At 41.9% G+C, this 12,676-nt stretch overlaps 2 protein-coding genes across 2 annotated transcripts in view; both read right to left on the reverse strand.

Moving 5' to 3' along the window:
• Positions 1-1,215, reverse strand: part of LOC122667865 (protein PIR) — a 120,972-nt gene extending 119,757 nt beyond the window's left edge. Inside the window, exons 1-2 of the mRNA XM_043864313.1 lie at positions 1,063-1,215; positions 777-847 (exon numbers count right to left, since the gene is read on the reverse strand). Coding sequence (XP_043720248.1) covers positions 777-847; positions 1,063-1,200 — 209 coding nt within the window. The 5' untranslated portion in view covers positions 1,201-1,215. The remainder of the gene's footprint in view (positions 1-776; positions 848-1,062) is intronic.
• A 3,557-nt stretch (positions 1,216-4,772) lies between these two features.
• LOC122668374 lies at positions 4,773-5,477 on the reverse strand. The gene has a single exon (XM_043864952.1). It carries the CDS (start codon positions 5,475-5,477, stop codon positions 4,773-4,775), a length of 705 nt encoding a protein of 234 aa, XP_043720887.1.
• Between the last annotated feature and the right edge of the window lie 7,199 nt (positions 5,478-12,676).

Genomic DNA, 12,676 nt, shown 5'->3' on the forward strand with positions numbered 1-12,676 from the left:
GTTAGAAGCATATTAGTTTAAGGACATGCATCATAGACTATTTGTGACTGCATGCATGTTTTTCTCCCTCATTGGGCTCAATGGAGCTCACCCCCGTGGAATTCCTTCCTTTCAGATGACTTTGCAGGTAGTGACGACCCAGAGCTGGTGGGTGATGCTGCTTTGGACTTTGCCACCGATAGTGACTATGTAGTGCAGGAGCCCGAGGTGCATGACCTGTCGTGTGTAGGCTATCAGTGTGCATTTCTGTGATCTGGCCTAACGGACTAGGCCTATCTTTACTTTTGATGTTTATACATTATTTTTGTGTACTTAAACTACTTTGTTGGATGTAAAGTCCTTATCTGAATGTCTTCCACTGCATTTGATTTACCGTATTGTAATGGTTTGTGATTGGGAGTATTGTACTCGCGATCCTGGTGGTTGCAGGGATGTCAGTTGACTGTGCCCGGTCTAGTGGGGGTGGGGTGTGACATCAGTTTTCCCTACTTTGTTTTGAAAAGATCCATGTAGCCAACCCATTTAGTTGGGATAAGGCTGAGTTGTTGTTGTTGTTGTTGTTGATAATATTTGATGGTGTAAACCATATAGCACAGTTGAAACATAAGGAATCAAGGGAAGTATCTCATGTTTAGCATTACTTTTCCACCAAGAACCTAATCAAACTTCAAGTTTCCCTTTAAACATTGTAAGATATGAAATGTGAATGAAAATGAGGAAGTGAAACAAGTTCCATTTGCCTAAAGGTAAGATGATAAAAGAAAGTAAAGACACACCAAAGATGAGTTATGGTAGGACCATTTATGCGCCTCTCAGGCCTTGAAAATCGTTGCATATCAGCTGCCAGCTGCACTAGATTGGACATAAGTGAAATTATGTATCTGTCAACTTAAATCAAGAAAGACAGAAGAATGTAGACATTCTTAATTTCCTTGTTTCCATAAACTCCAAATGATAGAACTAAGGTGGTTTTAATGAGTAACAATACATGCAAAATGGAATTCCATTTGTCAAAAAGAAAAGAATATCAGAGAATGAAATCAGGTTACAAAAGTCACATACTTTAGAAGCAGCTGATGCTTGCCATCTCTGAATTTCACGCAGACGACTCATCTCCAAATCAAGAACTTGATAGGTCTCCATGTACAGTTCTGCCTGACTTTGCTTCATCGAATCAGGAAGCTGCATAATCATTTTCATCTCTCATTACCATGAATGATCATACAAGAAAAAGAAATGTGAAATTCCATAAGTAGGCAGTAGCTAATCTTGTCACCCTATTCATATAAGAAAAAAAGATGGGAATTTCCTAAAAGGGCAGTAGCTTCTCCTATCATCCTAAGAGAAAATAATGAACTCCAGTAAACGAGCAACTTCAAAGCTAGAAAATTTTCCATAGTAAGGCTTTCCATCAATAAGACCAAAAAGAATAAATTTAGCACGCCTTTTTTTTTTTTTTGGGTGGTGGGGGGGGGGGGGTTGGGGGAATGGCAACAACAGGAAGGACCTTCATTAATAAAGGAGCGAAGAAAATATAGTACACCAGAAACCAAGAGCACAAGGCAAGATATTACAGCACAAAAGCCAACCAGGAGCACAATATAAGATATTTGACCCCTACACAATCAGATAAAAGACCAGATAACGTAGATTCACTTTTATGGACCCTTACACAATCAGATAATAGACCAGATAATGTAGATTCCCACATCACCCCAATCTTGGGTAGCTTATCAGCAAGGAGTTTTCTAGAGCACAGCCTTCAGGAAGAAAGAGATGTTCACTGGAGATCAAGCCCTAACTTTCCTTTCAAGATGATAGCACCAATGCAGTGATGAAATCCAACCAATAACTAGCTGAATCCTCTTCAAATTCCAATGCTGAAGAATCAACACAGAATCTACCAAGGCCAATTGAAGGCTGTTTAGGCTCTGACATAATTGAGCCATTCACACTAATTGGTCCAAACTATAGTAGAATCTAGATCACATTTCCTCACTATCCTGAAAAGACTAAGCAACACCAAAAGGTTCTCCTTTACCGAGGGAAGACCCATCAAAATTCAATTTCACATTGCTTGGGAAAGGATCAAGTGCCAGATGATTTAACAGGGATCAAGGGGAAGATGTGATAATCTCCCTACAGTCTCTAGTCTCTAATGACAAGGTAAATTGATTTACCCCAGAAGACACCGTCGTATATGCTAAAGCGATCTCAACTAAGCCTCATCCTGACCAACAGACATCCACTGTATATGTCAAGAATATGAATTACAACTGAACAGCTATGTTACATAAGAAAGCTAATATTATCAGTCATTTCTTCCCTACCAGACTTATCTAGATGTCCAACGATAAAGACACCGTAGGTCTTAAAGCTCCAGCACTTGACAAGGTGGTGGAGAAGGCTTGCGAGGTTGGCTGATTAATAAAACAGACTTTCGTCGAGGAGTCAAGAAAAACCACCAAAGAAGGGAAGGATACATAAAATTGATAGGATTCAAAGCAAAATGGAATTAGTCAGTGGCATTATTGTTGGGGTATGGCCTGTATGCGAAACCTAGGTTTTTAAAAGTGACGAGAATGAGAAACACTATGAAATTTGATATTGTTATGGGAGTGTGCTTGTGAGCAGAAATTTTAGAGGTTGGAAAAAAAATTGTTATATATATATATATATATAGAGAGAGAGAGAGAGGAGAGGAAATTTGACCTATGCACAACTACGGTTTCACATGATTGGATTCTCCAGCATATCACTTTCAATTATTTAATTACACTACTAATTATGTACAACACACCCCTTTTAACAAACAGACTAGAAATTGACTACTCAAACTCCATTCTAAAAACTACTAACTAATAACTGCTTAACCAAGAAATAGACTCCTATAGAACCTGAATGATTAAGATATCTACCTAGACTGAACTTGACTGAGAATAAAACAAACTCAAATAGAAATAACCATGTTAAAGTTAAGACCAAGAGCTAAACCTAAAATAGAACAACCCTTAATCTTATCCTCCCAGAATTACAGTTTAGCAAATTTTCGATGCACTCAAAAACGAAAGATCCTTCAGAATCTTTGTTCCTTGGTATGGTGTCTTTGAAAGGAAAGAAATCAGCAGAAAAAAAAAATAACTATGTAACAAGGTCAGACACTATGTAATGTAAGACTAGATTAGGGTTAACCTAGTCCCAAAATAACCCACAAATAAACTCACTCAATCACTAGTAATAAACCATAGCTGCAGAGTTACAATCAGGCCTAAGTTCAGATTTAGGGCTTGTGCTGGAACTCAGGATTCAACCAAGTAAAGGGGCTGATATTAAGATCGAGGACAGGTCTAGGCATGCACAAGTAAGCCTCTAAATTTGGACCAATTTGAATGGCCAGAAACACAAGTGGGACAGACCACCAATAGGAGAATTGAGTGTAGAAACCAAACCAGCCAGCAAGTTGGATCAAACTTGGATCGAGTGGAGTAGGGGCTGGGTATGTCTTGTGCTCCAAATTCAGCCTCTTCTGATGGCTGGTTACTAAGATTTGGACTGGAGTTAAAATTAGAAGGTTAGGACAGATCTTCCAAACCAGTGGATTTTAGGAAACTAAACCAGGGATCGAGCGAAGGCCCAGGCAGCAGTGAAAAGCCCTCCAAATCTTAGTCACTTCTGACCAAGGGTTGCTGAGATATGGGACAGGTTCAAAATTAGAAGGTTTGTCGAGATCTTGCAAACCAGTGGGAATTTGGTTCCAAATCAGGGCTCGAGTGAAGCCCTTGGTTGTATGATTCAACCCTCCATACCTCTGCTGAAACTGAGTGGCAGAGAAATTGAGGCTTGAAGTTTACTGGAGAGACAAGGCAGGAACTGGTTCTGCAGGGGTGTCTCGATCCTTCTCTGGTGATGATCAGCAGCAGCAATCTTTTTTCTTTTTCTTTTTCTTTTTCTTTTTTAATAATAAAAAAATTTTATTGAAGATTAAATAAGAGGCAAACAAGCCTAAAGATAGACTAAAGGCAAAGAAAGCTAAATCTAAACAAGGGGACTCAGTCCTAAAACTTATTGGCGAGGGCAACAAGCCACTCACTCACCCAAGGCTATGGTGGATCTGTGAGACGCACCGAGGGGTTCCTTATCCTATTCGATCGTTGGGGGGTCTTAGCATATAAACCAGGCCGATCAAGAGCCACAAGGGCCAAAAGAGCCTCCTCCTCTGGCAAAAAGGGAGAGGGAATTTTTTGCAACCCCACTACTAACTCCTTTTCAACCTGATGTTTTTCTACCGCCGCGTCCACCGCCTTAACACCAAGATTTGCATTCCTTTGACTTCGAGTTCTGCCAATAACTGGAGTTGCCATATGGGAACCCACACGACCACCTCGAAGAGCATTTCTACGTCCATCACGATTTTTCCGACCCAACACCTGAGTCCACCCGCCTTGCACCTCCTCTTGATCAGATTGGTCATAACCTGACCCACGAGAATCCGATCTTTGAACTGATTCCACCTCATTAGGCATATTTAAAACGGAAGATTCCTCTGTAGCGTTCAAATTTGAAAACAAAGGAACATTTACTTGAGGGTTAATAGAAGTAGTAACCACCACGCCTTTCTCCACTAAATCAGCGCCCAAACCGGCATTCACTCGATCTCCTTCCAAAAAACCTCCATCCGATTGGAACTGATTAACCAAATCCCCTTCAACGGGATTCCTTCCCAAACTAGACTCCCTCACCCCAACGTCTCTCCTCTCAAGCCCTCCGCCACCTCAAGATTCCGGCACCCTCGAGAAATCCGGTGAGTTCTCCATACCTCCGCCATTGGCAGAATGAGACAAATTGTGCATTTGTATAACTGAGTTCACACTAGCAAGGATAGTGTTCTCCGCCACAGCATCCTCTCTAGCAGCCCTTATCGCAGCTGCATCACCACCTGCCGCTGCAACCTCTTCACCACTTCCACCGTGAGTCTCACCTTCTTTTGGTTGATTAGATCTGACCTTGAGGTGCCATTCTTGCCTTACCTGAGGAAGGATTGCATCTGCCTTCATTCTATCCTTGCAAGATTTTATGGAATGACCCACACGCCGGTAAAAACCACAATGAGTCATGCCGTCCTCATAGAGAGCTGACTGCTTGAACCTGAAATATTCAGAGGAGCCTACATGCTGCCGTTCAACCAAGATCTCAGATAGTCTTGAATCTGTAATCTCCATGTCCACCAGTACTCTCGCAAAGAACCCCATTGAAATTTCCTTGGTTCTCCGATCTAGGACTATTGGGTTACCCAGCGCCTTTGCCAGCGAAAAGAGAATGTTTGGGTGCCAGTATTCGTATGGTAGATCTGGGAATCTCACCCATACTAGTTTACGAGACTGGTGCTTTGTGTTAACATCAAAATCCGAACGCCACCGCTGGAACCGAAGAGTTTGATTGCCCATCCGTATAAGGCTGCGTTTCCACATCATGGCCATAGCCGATTCTAAAGTGAAGCAAAAGATAATAAAACCTTTACCTATAGGTATGGTATCCACAGCTCCCTTCAACCTCCAGAAATTTAATATTGATTTCCTCAATTTCGTCAAAGAAGCCTAACGAAGATTTAACCTTCCGATCAAAGCAAACCTGAATTTGTGGATCTGAAACTCATAGGTACTCAGTGGGATCTTGACACAGGTTTTCCCATCCTCATGGACTGGTTCTGGAAGAGCCGCCACATCTGGAATTATAGACTTCCCTACTGCTTCTGCATACGATTTTCCAACCACTGCAGGTGGTTGATCTTTTGGGTCTTCAACAGAGGTAGCATCCGCTTCATGAAGATCGGTGTTCTCAAGGCAGAAATCACCTACATCTCCTTCCTCTTCCTCGCACACTTCTGTTTCCCTATTTTTTATCTGCTCTATTTGCTGAGAGCCAGATCCATGTATGCTCCACTGTATCAAAAATCTGATTTAAGTCTTCAAAGAATGTAGTAGCAGTAACAAACTAGAGTTTCACAGCAGCAGCAACAGGGGAGGACCGAGCAGGGCAGGAGAAGAGAATAGAAGAAGATAGAAAGGGGAGATAGGGAGATTCAGCTCTCTCAGCCAGGCCTCCCAGCCCTTCATCCTCACAATAGGATAATCAAACTTGCACAAAGCAATCTAAGCAACTTCATTAATTCGTGGGGTGCCTCTATGGGCAGGTTACAATATATAAAGGCCCAAGGATTGGGCTCCAAAATAGAAACAATAAAATAGCAAGTCTCCTCTAATGGTTGAGACTTGGATTACAAGCAAGAAACTAAAATAGAAACTCTAAGTTTGAAAGGTTTCTAAAATAGAAACAAGCAACTTAATAAAAATAGAAACTAATTAAACTCCTATATCCCCCATGCATAGTCAAAATTGAGTCTTCTAATAAGTCTTCACGCAATCTGGCCTTGGGCCCCACAAGATCTTCTAGTAATATTCTCACCAAGTTGAGTGGTTGAATTTTTCCCCAAGCTGTGTAGTTAGGATTGCTGGATGTAGGCTTTCTCTGGCCTCCATGACCGGCCCCTCCGGCCAGGCCTCTCCAACCCTTTCTCCTGCACCCTCCCCTTCTCTCTCTTCGTTGCCAACCCCTGCTCCTTCTTCATCCCCTCTTCGCCCTACTTGGAATTCCCTCTTCGGTCCAGCTTCTTCTGATGGTCTCCCTTGCACTTTGTCTCCCCTTCTTTTGTCAAGGGTTCCAAGGTTGCACTTTGCCCTTCAGGTCTCCTTGATGATGAAGCCTCCTTGTGGGAAAATACTCCCATTGGACACTTCATTGATAAACGACCTCCATTCCACGTAGTCAAGCTCTCTCTATCCAAACAATGGAGATTTCAAGGGTCTTTTGAGACTTACCTGTTGGGGAATGGTCTGTTCATCTTCAAGTTCTCTGACTCCTTCAATAAGAACCGTGCCCTGGAAGGAGGGTTGTGGCTGGTGGGTCGAAAACCAATCTTCTTGCAGCAATGGACTCGCTATATCCAACTCCAGTGTGTTGACCTCTCCTCTATCCCACTCTGGATCTCTTTCCCTGGACTACCCTTCCATTACTGGTGCATTAAAGGTCTAAGTTTGGTCGGTTTTGTCCTTGGTACTCCCCTGCACTCAGATAACAGAACCTGTAGGAAGGATAGGCTCACACATGGTTTAAAGTATCGGTACGTATCGTATCAGCCGATACGTATCGGTCGGTACCGCTACGATACATACCAATACATCTCTTTTTTTAAATGAACTGTCTCGGATTGTATCAAAATGTATCGACCGATATGGTCCAATACGATACCATACAACCGATACGTATCGATACATATCGATATGTCCAGTAAAGGGTTTTGTGGGTGGTTTAATACGTATCGATACATATCGACCGATACGGCTTGATACATACCAACACATATCGATACATACCGTTACATTCCATAAAATAAAATAAAATAACCATTTTTTGTGGATTAAAAAAACCATTTTCACTCATAGACTCGATACAACTCCTATTCTACTAGAAAAATGAAGTAAAACTCTCAACCAAGAGACTAAAATCTTGCATTTAATCTTGGTTTTCCACACTTTTGGACTCAAAAATGAATCAAGGACTGCTACAACATCATCCTTTGCATCATCCAATACTCTTCATGGCTATAGATGATTACAACATGCAAAAAATCTTATCTTTTATAACAATTTCAAAGTGCCACACTTGTCTGGTTATACATTATTCACAATTCTTAGTGTATTTGCATGATATATGACATATATTGCTTGTTTATATTGTTTTTTGTGCCCAAAATTGTATTTCCATGTGTATTTTGATCATCTCCATGCATTTTTGCACCTATCAGTACGTATCTCCAATACGATACGATACATCTCTTAAAATCGCCCAACCGATACGATACCCAACACCGATACTTTAAACCTTGGGCTCACATACGGCCGTATTTGCGTTCAAGCATCTGCAAGTGAAGCTGTCCCTTCAATCATCACCGTTATTGAAGAAGATGGTCACTCCTTTGTGCAAAATGCTGCTTACGATTGGTCTCCGCCTCATTGTCTGATCTGTCAAACCTTCGGTCACAACTCCTCCCTTTGCCAACCTTAGGCCACTGGTGCTTGGGTTGAAGTCACCACTGAAGACACCTCTGTAGAGGAAGCCTCTCTTACTCAGCCATCCTCTATCGAAGATCCTAACCCTTTCTTGGAGAATCGGCTGCCCTCTAGAGGGAGAACTAGAACTAGAAACAGTCAGAAGCATCACCAGAAGAAAGGTGTTCCGACAAGTAATCCGGTAACAAATTCTAGCTCTGGATTGTCCGTTGGTCTCTTTGATGCTCCTTTAGGTCGCAAACGGTTCTCTGCTCTGAGCTCTGACGGTGCAGCAGGCACGATATCCAACCTCGAGATTTCCCCTGGTCGTCCAACCATGTCAAGTCGCTATTGGAGAGATTCCTTTGCTATTGATCCCAAACGCAGCTTCTCTGAACCTAGATCTTCTTCTCGGTTGCTTAATCCTCCCTTTGTTGACATCGATCCCTCTACTGCATTCGAAGCCTTTTCCCTACCTTTGTCGGAAACCGTTTTGACCAGTCGCCATCCTCTGCCAGTCTCCTCTACGCCTTCCTCTGTTGACGTTGGTTCCTTTACTGCAGGCAAAGCCATTTCCCTACTTCAGATTGTCCTTGACTCCTCCCCTTCCCCTCCTTCTGCACCCGATCCCCTTTCTCCGTCGATCTCTCCCAAGCATACCCCTTTGAGCCTGGGGATTACCAATTTTCTCAAAGGGCAAGCCAAGACTTTTTTGGCCCCTCGACCCTCTCTCCCCCCAATCTCTTCTTCCCCTAACACAACCCTTATGGTGGGCAGCCCTGTGGTCCCTACTCCTCTTCCCATTCCCTCTATACCCCGGCCCACCACCCCATCCTCTATGGCTACTTCCGCTGGGCTTAATGGGTCAACTACTTCTTGCCATTCGACCCATTGCTCTACCCCTCCATTCCTAGTCCACTTAGGCCTTGACTCCAATTTTGGGTCGACCCACTTTGTGCCCTAGTCTAATGCCCCCCCCCCCCGCCCCTTTCGAGTTTTTCTCCATCATAACCCCAGCTCCCCTCCTTTCCCTAAGAATCGCCCCTACATAGCCTACTCCCTTCCCTGCCCAGAGAAGATTTTGCCTCTAAGCTTGGATATCAGAAGTCATGCACTCTGTCGTGAGACTATGGATCCGGGATAGAGTGATTTCGTCGAGGCTGGCTTTGGGTGTCTTTTGCAGTCTAGGTGTTTCCCCTTTCTTTAGCGTGACGTCTTTGTTGGGGCTCTTGCCCTCCTTTTTGCTAGTACTTGCCTTTTATGGCAGGGCTTTGTAATTGGTTCGTGCTTGTTTGTTTCCCCCCTCCCTTTCTTTCCTTTGGTAATGAATTTTTTTTATTCATTCAAAAAAAATATTTTCACTAAGTCAAATATGGGGCTGTGACACTGTTCACGTGAACAGTAACGTGAACAGTGTTTTGACCTCTTCTTCATGTTTTGATCTACATCATTATGTGTCCAAGACAGACAGAAGATGTATAATAGCTAAGAACTAGACACATAAACACACACATGCACACAAGAATACTAAGTACACATGTATATACATCTCCTCCCATCCCTAGCATCATACATGTCAAATTGTCAATACACATCAACATGGCCAGATAAAAGTCCAATGTCCCTATTACATAGATTGATGACCAAAATTCAATGAGAAGTTGGGAACCACAAATGATTAGAAAGATGGATAGATCCCCCACCCTTTTTCTAGATAGGCAATGTAGAAAGACTTTTAGTTGGTCTATACCAAAAAAATAAATATGCATTAGATATCCATCCACTAAAATCAACTAGAACAAAGGAATAAACCATCAAGAAACTTAAAGAGCATGAAGAAGTATCCAACCGTCTAGAACAACTGATCCAATTGCCAACATTAACTCTGAAAAAACGTAACTAGGATGCCTTACAACCTCTTAAATTCAAAGCCCATCCAATCAAGAGATTATAGACACAAACTGAAAAGGCCCCTACTACAATACCCATCCTTTGAAGATGATCCCTGATCAGCATTAATGGGCATACACCTGAAAACACACAATGAAGGAAAGTCCAGCTAAAATTCTGAAGCATTTAAAAGGGGAAAATTGATAAATTTCCACCCCTCCCCTTGATGTATACTAATTTCTGAGTTTGCACTTGCCTCCATTTCAAACAGCCAAGCAAGTTTTGTCAATGTGGCTCCCATATAACCCAACAAAATACAAACAGCTTAATCTTCCACAGTTATTGACCCTTCCAAGATTTAAGTATCTTACCGTATCCGTCGATACTAACCGATATATCGCATCTTTAAGGTAATGATACGATACCTAAAAAAAGTTCGGTATTGGGTCTATATGTGACCCAATATGGTCGATACCTATCGACACACTCGATTAAAAAAAAAAGGGTGTACCCAGTGCACGAGGCTCCCACCACCGCGGGTCTGGGGAGGGTCATAATGTACGTAGGCTTACCCTCGCTTCGCGGAGAGGCTGATTCCAGAGACTCGAACCCATGACCACTTGGTCACGATGGAGCAACCTTACCGTTGCACCAAGGTTCACGGTAAGGATACATCTCTTATAATCTACAGAACAAAATCCGTGACTGCAAAATAATTACTGAGAGCTCATGAACGCATTCTAATTCTCTTTTTTTACCCCTCACAAAGAAACTTGATTCCTTGCTTCTACTGGCAAAAGCAACTCTAGCAGTGTTGTTTTCATCATCATTTTGGAAAGCCTGCAATCAAGGATCGAAATGTGATTTCCACAAGAACATTTACCTATCAAAGCTTTGATTTTTTTTTCTGCAATAGATCACTAGATTAGTGAACAAAAACAACCTGAATGATTGCATCAAACTAGGGTTTTTTTTGTGCATAAAAACACCAAATCCTCCTCAAACTGAATTTGTGTATTAGTACATGTAAGAAACCTCATCCTTTATACATAATCAATTGAACGCACTTGTCTCGTCGTATCTTGTACTCCTCTTTATACATGATATATTTTACATATTACTTATTTATACTGTTTTATGCTTCAAAACTGTATTTTGCATATATCCTACACATTTCCATTGAATCCATACGTTTCTTGAGCATTTCCATGTGTATCTTGCGTCTCTCCTATAAGATACTTACACGTCTCCGATAAGATACTGTATTTTGCATATATCCTACGCATTTCCATAGAATCCATACGTTTCTTGAGCACTTCCATGTGTATCTTGCGTCTCTGATAAGATACTTACACGTCCCTTAAAATCACCCTTCCAATACAATACCCAATAGTGAAACTTTAAACCTTCACCCTTCACACCAAAGGGGGCATATGACCACAATTTTGACCCTTCTCACCAAAGCTGCAAAGCATCCCACAAAGAAGACCACAAGTCACCATCTCCACATCCTTCGCACATATTAGATGTTTATTTGCTCAATACATCCTTATATCTAGAAACTTGTCAGTTCTGAACACTGAACCAGTTTCCCCCATATCTTGTTAAGTGGATATATCAGTTCACCTCCAGGAAATAATTGACTAGTAGTGGTAGAATAACTAAACTGTGAAAACACCCTAAATCCTTCATTCTGGACCTTTTGGTTCACGCCACGCCTCTAAAATGAGATTCCTTGAGAAGGCAAAGAACCTGTCCGAATTCCTATATCTTCTTTTCATTCAACTTCCCTCTAAAGATAAGAAGCTCTACTATCTTGGTATGAACCAACTTCAAATATGAACTTAGCAGCAAATATTTTGTGGGCACTGGATGATACAGATGTTGGCATAGGAAACATATGTTACATATCAAGGAGAAAAAGAAGAGAAGGGGGACGAAGCTAAAATATATTGTTGAATAATGTAAACCAGAATACCGTGGGGGTATTCTGGTCTTTTGGGTGCTTTGTTATTATGTTTTATAGTTGTTTATGTACTGCCTAGCTGTATCGGCTAGGCAGGGGTATTTTGGTCATGTAATTTCATATTCCAGCATTATAACTAAAGGTGCCTGGGTGATCACAATCATAGTACTATATCTCGCGATATATCGGTATCGCCTGAATCATGTCATAGCTGTATCAGTTCTGTGAAGTCCACCGGGGTTTTTTTAGTATTCTAGGCTCAAGGCTAAGTTGGGCCATACCCCCCCCTTTTTTTAATACATTCTGAACAGTTGGGGGCACCCGTGACAACCGCCACCTAATGTATAAATAGTTAAATACCTAGATTAGCATTAACTATCTTTAATTTTCGTTGAGGCACACTAAGGAAAGCCGCACTCTCCCCCTAAACTCCAAATCTAACGCTTAACGCCACCTAGGCTCAACCCCCCCCCCCCCCGGCCCCGCCCCCCCTTCAAGAAATCACTACTTAAGCTAACAACAAAAGTGCTAAACGCTAATAGTAGCTTCCGGCCTCCATCAATCCACTCATGCCCGTCGCGTCCCTTCCCCTTACGGTGTAAAAAAAAAAGGACTAAATATATATTTTTCATTTCGACCGATTTCGCATCTCTGGCTCGAGATATACGAAATTAAGCGATATTTCGAGAAATATCGCGAGTTCACAATTAAGACC

This window comes from Telopea speciosissima, chromosome 7, assembly GCF_018873765.1.
Source record: "Telopea speciosissima isolate NSW1024214 ecotype Mountain lineage chromosome 7, Tspe_v1, whole genome shotgun sequence".
Classification (NCBI taxonomy): Eukaryota; Viridiplantae; Streptophyta; class Magnoliopsida; order Proteales; family Proteaceae; genus Telopea; species Telopea speciosissima.

Coding starts and splice junctions, on each gene's coding strand:
- LOC122668374 (XM_043864952.1), bottom strand. CDS start 5,477: ATGGCCATGATGTGGAAACGCAGCCTTATACGGATGGGCAATCAAACT.